This window comes from Sceloporus occidentalis, unplaced genomic scaffold, assembly GCF_023333645.1.
Source record: "Sceloporus occidentalis isolate IW3139 unplaced genomic scaffold, rSceOcc1.0.p SCAF_81, whole genome shotgun sequence".
NCBI lineage: Eukaryota > Metazoa > Chordata > Lepidosauria > Squamata > Phrynosomatidae > Sceloporus > Sceloporus occidentalis.
Genome location: NW_028317061.1, coordinates 3,792,501 through 3,804,827, shown reverse-complemented (window position 1 = coordinate 3,804,827; position 12,327 = coordinate 3,792,501). Strand labels below are relative to the sequence as shown.

The 12,327-nt window shown below is 36.4% G+C and overlaps 1 protein-coding gene across 1 annotated transcript in view; it reads left to right on the top strand.

Moving 5' to 3' along the window:
• Window positions 1-12,327, top strand: part of LOC149285316 (roundabout homolog 2-like) — a 440,725-nt gene that overhangs the window by 401,636 nt on the left and 26,762 nt on the right. Inside the window, exons 16-19 of the mRNA XM_089495533.1 lie at window positions 4,580-4,704; window positions 5,561-5,732; window positions 10,912-11,094; window positions 12,306-12,327. The exon at window positions 12,306-12,327 is cut by the window's right edge and continues 5 nt beyond it. Coding sequence (XP_089351659.1) covers window positions 4,580-4,704; window positions 5,561-5,732; window positions 10,912-11,094; window positions 12,306-12,327 — 502 coding nt within the window. The remainder of the gene's footprint in view (window positions 1-4,579; window positions 4,705-5,560; window positions 5,733-10,911; window positions 11,095-12,305) is intronic.

The following is a 12,327-nucleotide window of genomic DNA, read 5'->3' as shown; positions in this document are numbered from 1 at the left end:
ATTAGCCTAATTAATTTAATTAATTTATAAAGAAACAATATAATTAGGAAATAAATGCTTAGGCTAGCAGGAATAAATTGCTGCCAATCTGCTGCTGTGCTATTGGACTCGGCAACCATTGGCAATAAAAGTCTAAACAAGGCTATTAGGAAGACTCCCACAAATCCTCTTTTATAACCTCAAAGGACTGACATGATTTTGGATCTAGATTTCTCCTTTTCCCTACGGTACTTTGTGTGTGCACAACAGCTCCCATCATGCTCAGCCATGTATGAGAGTGCCTACTGAAGTCTTTGAGTCAAGCTCAACGTAAGGTAACGCTACGGATGTGGCAGACTAACATTTCCATCATCATTGTTTGCCGGCATGTGGCCTGGCTGGGCATAATAGGAGCCAGTGTTAGTTACAGAAGGTGAAAGTCGATCAACAAACATAATAAAAAATATATATTTATCCCCAAACTAACAACGGTACAAAAACAACACCCATTCTAGCCACTAAGTCGTATATTGCATTTGCTTAATTCAAGTTATAACTAATACAGGTGGGGTAAATGCGTGAAGCGATTATTATACATTACGTAGATCAGTTCAGACTCATATTTGTTTTTAGTATATTTTTAATGCTTTTTGGTAAAACAGTATAGAGATGTGCTGTATCAAGCAGTGTTTATACCGTGCCAAAACACACTAGCAGATAATAGCTCACCAGGAGCTGTCGACGTTCGTATCCGGTCAGATCAAAAAAGCAATCGCAAAAAAAAACAAGTACGATATGAACACATCAGAGATAGCTGACACATTCCAAAGAGAGGCCGCCATCTTTGGGTTATTTTTTTTATTAGAATGCTACTTCAAAGGCCACCATCCAAAAATTAATTTCTCCCGAGTTAGACTTTTTATCTGGAGCAGACATTTGTCACCATATACTTGGCATCCATCTCCCACCTCTTTGGCCTTGTGAACGTAACGAATGGAATTCACTTTCCCCGCGTAGGAGAAAGATGAGCAGCAATTTGGGTCCTTCAACATCTGTGGAAGGAAGCTCAGTGCTGGAATAATTGACCTGTCAGCTATCGGGCCTGGTGTCTCCACAAACCGCCAACAAGGGAAATGAGAAAAGGTTTTAAAAAATGGCCTTTTCCAATGGGACCTATTTAATAACTGCTGCATCCCCGAGACAAGTGGTTTAATGTATATTTCCTGTTGAGCTCGCGAAAAGATTTAAAACCTCCAGAGAGGGCTTTTTCGTGGCATATTTTCTAAATATCTTGTGTGACATTTTTAAGCCCTTGTATAGATAATAGATAAATTAATATGAGGGTCCAGGTAACCTTGGCCTGTCATCTGCTTGTTTTGTTTTTTTTGACCAGTCGATAGTCTGTTTTATTTCATCTGCTACAAGATGTATGTTTACGCTTGTCAGACATGCATTTTATTTATCACACCTACGATATACATCAAAGAATTCTGCCATCGGGAACATATGTATTTATTTTTGACAAACATCTTATTTATATGAGGATTGTAACCAATGGTAACCAACATATATTCCTGCATAAGAGTGTTTAGAAGCATTATTAAACACTCATCTACAGACACCAGACAAGCTCAGAAATCTCATGGTGCTGCCACAACCACAAGGGATTCTGGGTAGGCACATGCAAATGAGGTCAACAATAATCACCTTTTGCCTCTATATCCACTTTATACATGGATCCCTTGAAAGTAATTGCCCGCTGTACAAGACAGCCTCTCTGTAGATGAGTGTTTAATAATGCTTCTACATACCCCTACATTTTAGTGGAAGGGTTTTCCATCACCTTTACCCACCATAACTTATGTAATTGCATAAGAGTGAGAACAAATTAGCATACCTCCCAAGTGCCTCCAAGCCCAGCTGTCCTGGCAGTGGGGATCATGGGTCAGTTCCTCTGATCTGCCCTGACTGAGCTGTGAAAATGAATGGAGGTCTGTACTGTTGTAAACACAGACCTCCATCATGGCCACTTCACCACGCTCTGCAGTTAAGTGCCACAAGGTGGCATGTCAGGCATGGTGGGCAGATGGTCATTTCTCCAGCCCCAGTCCAGGCTAATGTCTTTAGTAGTTCCTCTCTCTGTTTGTATATATGTCTCGGATTTAATAAGGATTTATTTTTGTGGAAAATTACATTAAGTAGAACTCAAAAAGCTGACCATTTCCACAGAGATACACTTTCAGTACTTTTGTATTTCTTTTTTTATTTTTTTTATTTCTCAAATAAAAAACTTTGTATAACATTATTAAATCAAAGTCTGACACCTGTTGATCCACAGCTTGATAAAATTGGCCTTTTTTTCTATAATATTTTTCGCTGGTTTCTTGGCAAAAAAAAGTGACAGAAATATTCTGCTGTTCTCACCCTTTTGATGCCTTTCCCTTTGGCTAAGCTTCCGTGTTGGAAGATTGTGGCAGAATATCTCACACATTAACGAGTGCTACAATTTTGTGTGTATATATATATATATATATATATATATATATATATATATAGCCAAGTATATCCAGGCATCTGTCCTTTTTTGCTTCTTATAGAAATTGCGCAGGTGTGTAATTAAATGTCTGGTAATCACTTCAGTCTTTCAGAATATGATTACTAGAAGTGGAATTATAAAGCTGATGAAAGAGGAAAATTGAGCAAGTGCATAGAAAATCTTGATGACAAACATTTATTTGAGGAAATCCATAGGTCAATGCTAGACCTTTGATATGCTGAATAAAATGTTGTATCCCCTTGCACACGGATCCCATCCACACACTCCGTATTGAAACAGGAGATGTAAACATTAAAACAGCTGCTTGTGTTACAGAACTGCAATTTAGAACTTACATGAGGTCACATACCAGAGAGAAGAAAGGAAGAAATGTGAGCTTTACCTATTTGTTTATATATTTAAAGGAAAGAGAGAGAGAAAGAGAGAGAGAAATAGATAAATACATATACCGTATATGATATATGCAGTCTCCAGGTATGCCATCACCAGAATCAAGGACTCTGTAAGGGTGATGGGTATCTAACACAACACATCAATGGATCACATAGTTCTTGTGTCCCCAGATCATACAGTAATTTGCTTCTTTTTAGAAATAAGTCATTTATGAGAAAGAATTAAACTATCCAGATGCGCAATTTTGCCAAATAAGCAGCATATTCATAGGATTTGTTTTCCTCTATTACTAAGTCAAGGTGGCGTTTGGAGGTAATAACTTTAGTCTTGAGGAGTAATTTTTTAGAATCTGCACTTATTTCTGTCATTTGGTCTGCTCCATCAGAACAGCAGGTACCACTTTCTGTGGGATTATACCCCTGCCGGTAGCTGTTAATATCAATGGAACACGGAGACCAACTAGTTCCAGGCCGAGACCAACTAGTTCCAGGCCTTAACAAGATGTGAAAATCACCATGTGAGATCTGAAAATAACCCAGCTATGGGTGTCAGTGTTAATATAGATAACTTTCATAACATCGTGACTAGTTGTGGGATTACTACAAGACATTGTATTATAGAACAACTTCCTAAACTAATGTCACAATTATAGGAAGCTTAGCCAGTGTCTACATCTTCTGTATAATGTTTTTAGCGCTGCTCTTTTGGATTTCTTTGTTTTATTGGATCAATGTTGCCTTGGGAGCACGCAAAAATACCAAGGATTTGTGGAAAAAAAATCAATACGTATTTTTGTCATCACTTTACATGTTGTGTGAATTGGATATTGATTAGATTTACCGAACTTGATTAGGTACTGGCTTTGGCTATTTAACATGATAATGCAAGCAAAGCAGAAAACATTTTCCTAGTACACTGATGCATTTTCTGTGAGAAAAGAGGTCCCTGCTCACAACCCTACAAAAATTATCTATCTGCCTGTCTGTCTAGCATGTCTCTCTGTCTGTCTATCTATATGTTATCTATCGTTCTATCTAGTATTTGTAAAATCAAAAATATTAAATTTGTAGATTACTATACATGTATACTCAAATAGCAACTGTTGTCTTATTAATATCTACATTATTTTTGTTATTATATTTGCTTAACAGACTGTTAAAAATAATATGTAAACACATATCTATAAATGTATAATATAACTATACCGCGCTTAACACAATTCTCTCAACTTTCAATTGCCCTTAGTGATCTACAATTGAAACATAAAAAAAAAATGAAAAAAAAATTCCTTCTGACTCCATACCAGCAGTCTGATTTCTCTCTGGATCAAAGGGGTCCATCAATTGGATCCTGTGTCTGTAAACAACAAAAGGGCAAATCCAAATAAAAAATGCATACACTGTAATAAGCACGGGTGTTTATTTTGCTGAAGAACAAATATGAAATGTTACCTCTTTATTAAACAGATGTTAACACAACAGCTAATATTTCAAAATCAGTACCTTGCCATGTTTGCATATTTAGGTCTGCAGGGAACATACACTCGGTGTTCTGCCTGTCTAGATATACATTAGGCGGGTAAAATGAAGCTTCGGCTGGAGGATTAATGTTTCTTTCCTCTTTTTTTTCCTCCTTGTTTACCTGCTATAGCCCCAAGTGCTCCACCACAGTCTGTTACGGTTCTGACGGTGGGGAGCAGTAATAGCACAAGTATTAGCGTCTCTTGGGATCCTCCTCCTCCCGATCACCAGAATGGAATAATTCAGGATTATAAGGTAATTCTTTTTCATCATGTTGCATGGAAAGCAATACACATCTTACAAATTAACCCCAGCAGTAATGAACCTAATACCAACTATTTATTTTAAATGATTGGCTATGCATTTTTAATTTAATGTATATTATTTGCAAAATGAAATAAATAAAATCAGTATATTTAAGGATCTTATTATGACTACTGCTCAAACAAAGGTTCTGAAACTACACGTTGATTACGAATATATTTATTTGGTGGGATCAATACTGCATCAAGATTTATTAACCCCCACGCAGATATTAACCTCGCCTTCACCTCTGTCAATACTTACAGTTTCCATAAATGAATCTTGATACTACTGGCATGGCTATTTTGCTAATATATTAGATTTAAAGCAGATTAGCATATCGTTAACTTCTCCGAATCACTAGTAAGCAGTAAATACTGTTTAGAATATAAATAGATATTGCAATTGACATGTACATAGTATATACTGTAATTGCTCTTGGGGTAATTTGAAGTATCAAAGTATTATGTGCAAAAAAAGTATTGACCTATCGGTTAACATAGAAACATAGCATTAAAGTTAAAAAAGTCTATGCACTAATTTGGTTCATGATAATTGTGTTTCATTTTTGGTTTTAATTGGAAAATTGGGAAAAAGGGGTCTCTTGTTAAAAAGGGAAGAGTTGGGAAACAGTAAAATTATTACAAAAAAAATATCCTAAAATATTTAAGATAAGAATAATAACTTCCAAGCAACATATTATAAGGTATTTTAGTATCCGATGGATTCTGTAATAAATGATCTCATGGAATCCCTTTCAATTCTTTTCGATCATATTGTGTTTATTTTTTATTATTGTTCACATCAGATCTGGTGCCTCGGTAACGAGACCCGATTTCACATCAACAAGACTGTAGATTCGGCAATTCGTTCCGTGGTGATTGGCGGACTGTATCCTGGTATTCAGTACCGCGTCGAAGTTGCCGCAAGCACTAGCGCGGGTGTCGGAGTAAAAAGTGATCCTCAGCACATACTTATAGGTGAGTGTTCCTGCTTAGGTGTTTGTAGTTGAACAACATTCAACAATCGTAGTCATTCAACATTGTAACGATGTGTAGGCTTGTAATGCTAACAGACGTGTGACATAAATATATTTTATGTGATTTATGCACATGTAATTCTGTTGGATACATAGGGTTAGACAAATGGGCTTTAGAAAACGCAGCACTTGAGGATAGTAGAAGGAGCGTGCTGAGTTTTCTGTATCCATAACTAAATCAATGCATTTTGATTAGGTGAATTGCAATTCATTAATGTTTACTTTGGTCACACTGTGGTCCTGGAGTACTTGAAATGCCCCCAGGGCACCATATTTTTTGATGATATATTTTTTTCCAGTCCCTATGTCTTAGCAGGGTGTCCGTAAATCACACTGAAACATGGGAACAGTTAACAAACAAACAGAACAAACAGAAAGGAAGGAAATCCATGGGAAAATAAAATAACATTGAACAGGAAAAACAACTGATGAATAATAAAATGTAAAAAAAAAATATATAAATAGAGAGCTTCGTGATTTAACATAATAAAATATATACTGGTGATATTAATGTTCATTGTTTCACCGGTATTTGACATGATTTCCTAATAGCGCCAAACAACCCCATGTTGTACCCATTTTCCTGCCCTGTGCTCCTTCCACTGCCCTGCTTCGTGCTGACAATGAGGCCACCAGCAGGTCCCGAGGGCCCATTCCCATATTGCGGGATATGATGGATCAGGGTTCCACTGCTTGCCTGGGACCCATACAGCAGTACCAGTTTTACCCTCAATTTAGCCCCTGGTATAGGTCCAGCCTAAAATAAATCTTACATTCATGTTCACGAACTAAGCATAGATGGCCAATAGCCATTCCAAGTCTTTTATACAACCACAAATATTGTAAACAAAAATTAAATGTGGGTCTGAAGAATTAAATTTAATGCTATGGTTTTGTGTAGATGCACTCATTGATCATCAGCCCTAACCAGTGGCGTCTCCAGCTTTCATATTTAGGGGGGGCACATGGGGGGCCAGGAACCAAAGTATGGGGGCCAATTATAAAACGGTACATATACACTATATATATATATATATATATATATATATATATATATATACACACATATACACACACACGTTAGGCAGTTATTTCTCATTCTTTAATATTAGCCCCTGCTGATGACAATATATAGAAATATTACACCCTGCTTCTGATATATATTAATATTAACCCCTGCTGCGGATATATATTGATATTAGCCCCTGCTGCGGATATATACTTATATTATACCCTGCTGCCGATATACATAAAAATTATACCCTGCTGCCGATATATATTAATATTTGACCCTGCTACCAGTATATATTAATATTAGCCCCTACTGCCAATATATATTATTAGTCCCTGCAGCCAATATATATATAAACTTAGCCCCTGCAGCCAATATATATTAATATTAGCCCCTGCTGCCGATATATATATAAATACTAGACCCTGCTGCCAATATGAATATAAATACTAGACCCTGCTGCCAATTAATATTAATATTAGCCCCTGCTGCCAATATATGTTAATATCTCCCTCTCCCTCCCAAACTATCCTAACTACCCTCTCTCCCTCCCAATCTATCCTAACTACCCCCTCTCCCTCCCAATCTATCCTAACTACCCCCTCTCCCTCCCAATCTATCCTAACTACCCCCTCTCCCTCCCAATCTATCCTATCTACCCCCTCTCTCCCTCCCAATGTATCCCTATCTACCTCTTCTCACTTCCTATCTACCTCTTTTCACTCTCTAACCCCCTCCTAACTTTCTACCCTCCTCCCCCCCCTTTGAAGTTCACTTACCTTGGGCTTGTAGAAGTCCAGCGGCGGGATCGCGAGGTCTCTGTCTTCCTGGTTCTGCCGCAGTGTGCGCGGCTTCATTGCTGAGCGCCGGATATGACATCATATACCGGCGCTCGGCTTGAAATGCCGGCACTGCGACCAAGGCAGAGGCCTCGCGGTCGCGGAAAAGAGTGAGAGGCGCCGAACGGTCGCTGAGAACTTATTCCTCAGCGACCGCTCGGCGCCTCTCTCTCTCTCCTCCGGATCTATTAAAAAAAAAAAAAAAAAAGACGCCGTTTCAATTGGGGGGGCACACCGGGGGGCACAGCATGATTTAGGGGGGGCCATGGCCCCCTCTGGCCCCCCCCCTGCCGACGCCACTGGCCCTAACACAAAAACCAGTGAATGGTCCAATCAGCAGAAGCAATACATTCTATGGTAAAAAAAAAAAAAATATGAACCAGAATAGCCTTTTTATATTGAACCACAATTAAAGTATCCCAATATAACAAAAAACAAGAAATCCATCATGTACCAAAAAACCAATAACCTCTAAATTCATTTTATTCCCATTCTAGAATTGTTGCCTAAAATCTCAATTCAGTCCAGGATGATTATACTGATTTGCAATTAACAGCTGTGTATATGAATGATCGAAGACATATTCTCTGTCTGAACAATATACTAAATAATAATGAAGAATCCCATTAAAATCCACATATCAGTGTTGTTGCTGCATGCTGTTGGAAAAAACAGATCCTTAAATATATTAAACAATATAATCTCTCTTTTCTCTTTTATGGTGTTAATCACAGCAGACCCACTGATAGGAGGGGGGACGAGGGAATGGTTCCACAAAAACCAGCACCAAAGAGAATTCAGATATTGAACATAAAAGACCAGTGGCCCTTAGAAGCTGCCTTTTTTACATATTATGCTCAAGATGGCAACTAATTGTTATTTTTAATGATCCCAGTTCTCTGCCTCAATAATCATTTATGGCACCTTATTTCATATCATTAGTACTCTACTACATAGAAAGTAATTAAAAAAATTAGATTTTTTTTAGCCTTTTATTCATTAATTGTGCTGGGCTTTGCAGTAGGAGGAATAGTTCCTAGGGGTCACATTGCATGCAGAAAGCTTTTTTTGTTTACTCTTTTTATTTAAATGAAGTCCTCCTGAACTCTATTCTATTATTTTGTAGCAAAATATTGCAACTACTGTTTTCAAAAATATTATAAACAACCAAGATTTGTGCCTTTAGGATCGGTAGTTAATTTGCAGTACATACATTGTTCAAGCAAATGAAAGGAATTATTATTTAAAGTCAAAAGAAGTGAAACACATTTTTTATTACTGCATTTGGAGAGTACAAAAATTATCTTAAAATAAAAAAAATATATTTTTAAATTAAGTCTGAAGCTTTCTGTACAGTACTTGCAGTTCCAGATGTATCCACTAGGTGGATAGACCAATAGTCATAATAACCAAGCCACATTGCTCGGTGGGCTGCTTTATTGCCGAATGTTACCAGCCCTTCCCGTCTACCAACACTCTCAAGAATCAGGACAACCAGCAGTTGTCAGGACTACCCTATAAAACCCAGGATTACTATTATATCATGCATTGCTTTGGGCTGTTTAAAAACATATTTAATTATTATTTTTTTGGTTGTTGGTCCTTATGATGAAATCTTCCACAATTATTGTGAGTAATTCTAAATGAATAATTAATATTAATACTACTTCTGTAGTCGGGTCATTTTTCTATAACTAGTCTACTCAATGAACTGTACTATCTGGTTTACATAAATTGATACTTTATTGAGAATGATCTACCATGACCTGCTTTCACTTCTTTTCTACATATTTCATTTTACAATAAAATTGGATTTCATCTAGTGTTCTAAAACACAACCCCAATTATTTAGGTTTTCGTACCCACTAAAGCAACTGATTTAAACAGGGCATTAACACTGGGAAACTTTTTCACGGTAATAATAACCGAAGTCAGTTCTGATGTGTCTAATTAATTCTTGCTTCAACAAATTAGTTTTATTCCTCATTAGTCTCCAGTAGGAAGAACGGATTATATATGATTATATCTTTGTCTCCAGAAACAATGGAGCGTTACGGGTCATACACTTCCATTGCCTTTGTTCTAATTAGTTGAACTGACAGCATTGTTCCAGTAACACCTGCTGTAGAAGGGTTTGTAATACAAGCGTACCCGTGGCATGCCACATCTGAGTACATGTACCGCAAGCATTTATTAACTTCTCATCAAGTCAAAGTAAAAAAATACATCATCATTCCTTTTTTTTAAATAAACCGGCATTAATCAGCATATTTTTAAATATATCTGTAGAAATTGCTACCTATTGTGCAGTCGACCTTTGTAAGACCTTTGTAAGTGCTTTAATATCCATTTATTACTGAACCGCTGAAGACTTCTCTTTGGTGTCCACCATTGGTTGTAGTTTTGGCCAATCACTGTCAGAGAAGCTCTCCAGCTGACATCTATGGGAAGAGCTTTCTGCGTATGTGTGTGAGTGGTCTCTCTAGACCCCTGGAGCTTTTGCATTGCTGTACAAACTTCCACATTTCTTTTAAATATTAAAGTTAAATTTAATTTACATTTCAGCAATTAAATTTGATTGCTGAAATGTCCCTTTCAAGGAGCAACCAGTCGGGAGCTGGAATTCAGCTGTACGTTGGTATACGTCACCTTTAAAACTTTCATAATTTGTGTCAAAATAAGAACTTTTTGATTCTGTTGATTAGCATAAAGCTTACAAAGTCACGTTAACAAAATATTCATAGTCTTATCATTATTAGCTTCTCTCTAAAGCCGTCATGTCTTTGGTTTTGATGCAGAGTCTTCCTTAATATCCAGAAATATAAGTGTTACCATGTACTTCTAAATAGACAAAAGCCGATTAGGGTCTTCAATTGTAGAACCCTTATTTAAACGTTTCCGATCTAGAACTGTACATTGTATTTCTATGAGGAATTCTATATAGACCTTCTGCTACTTCTTCTGAGCTTAGTTTCCTTAAAATAATCATCCACGTAAATGCTAGTGCGCAGGCACATGATTAACTATGTAATCTTATTTATTTATGTCTGTATATTGAATAATTAAAAAAAATATTTAATATAGAAATATTTAATAAAATTGTATGAAAAATTGTTTAAATGTTATGTTTTATTATACAGAATAAAATGCAATTAAAAGAGTTTTAAAGAGTCACATTTAATTTATGGGTAAGACACAAATCATGACCTCGTACTGTAATTCGTGTTTTGTTTTTAACCACAAGTAATTATTTAAAAATTGTATCACAGGAAATCGCAATGAGGTTGTAATCACCGAAAACAACAACAGCATAACAGAGCAAATCACCGACGTTGTTAAACAACCGGCCTTCATAGCAGGAATTGGAGGTGCCTGCTGGGTAATTCTAATGGGATTTAGCATTTGGCTTTATTGGCGCAGAAAGAAGAGAAAGGGACTGAGTAATTATGCCGGTAAGATGTCAAATCAGACCTGTCCTCATTCATTAATCATAACATTTTTGCTTGTTGTAGTATTGGATATAAGGTGCATAGATAGTTGTAGCACAAAAATAAATAAAAAAAACATATTTATGACAGCATAGAGATTTCGGTTTGTAGAACACTCCATAATAGAACAGTTTAAATATCCTTTGGGTTTCTCAGTATGGTTATATTTTCATAACCTTCAAGTCTCTTTATCCTTTCCACTGAGATCGGGTACAGATGTTAATCAATGTCGTAACGAAGCCTTTGTTGGCTCCACTTAGGATTGTAGGTTACAACACAAATATATGCTTCTTCAGGACCACAGGAGTTGATAGATCTTTGCAGTGAAGAAGATCAAATGGATAAGATTTTAGATCAAACCAAAGAAACTTCAAAGCTTGATCCAACTCACTATGTTGAGACATCCCTTCTCACATTGAACAAGCTTTGAGAGACATTCAATCCCTACCCTTTGAGTGCCTGATAGTGGCGCAAAGCGCACAAATGTTAGACAATAGGGAACATATTGAGAAATTACTAAAGAGAGAGAACATGGAAAATGAGGGTCTCAGAAGGTTATTTTGTTTTTGGAATGAATAATTACCAAGAGGAATATGGGATTTGACAGTTTATTCATTATGGTTCATTGATCTCATTTCATCGGTTCTGTCTGTCACTCACATGCAATGGCTGTCCCTCAAATATTAAGCAATATATATATATATATATATATATATATATTCATTTATTTTATTCCTTTTAAAATATAACTATTTTGAACTCTACAAATAATGTATATTGTATGTGTATACAGTTATAGAGACACACTCAGCTTCCATTGTCTTATCCATCGTGTAATGGCATATTTTTGTTATTTTTCATACTCTTTTTTTTTATCATACATTTTATATATAGTCCTACTTACAATATCACAATTTTAAATAAATCTGCATACACAGTACTTTCAGCATTGATGTTATAGGTTTTGATATTTTCACCATATTGTCATTATTATAGCACATCTATAATGTATCATTCGCTGCTGATTGGCTACTGCTTCAAACCAGAGTCATTTCCCCATATTAATATTCATGGCATCCATCATGGATTGTTGTGACGTGGTCTGTTCGTTGTGTCCTGCAGTTAGCTGCAGAGTCTGTAACTCAAACTGTTTCTTTTGCTTTCTTGTTTTGCAGTCCAGTCCTTCACCTTTACCCC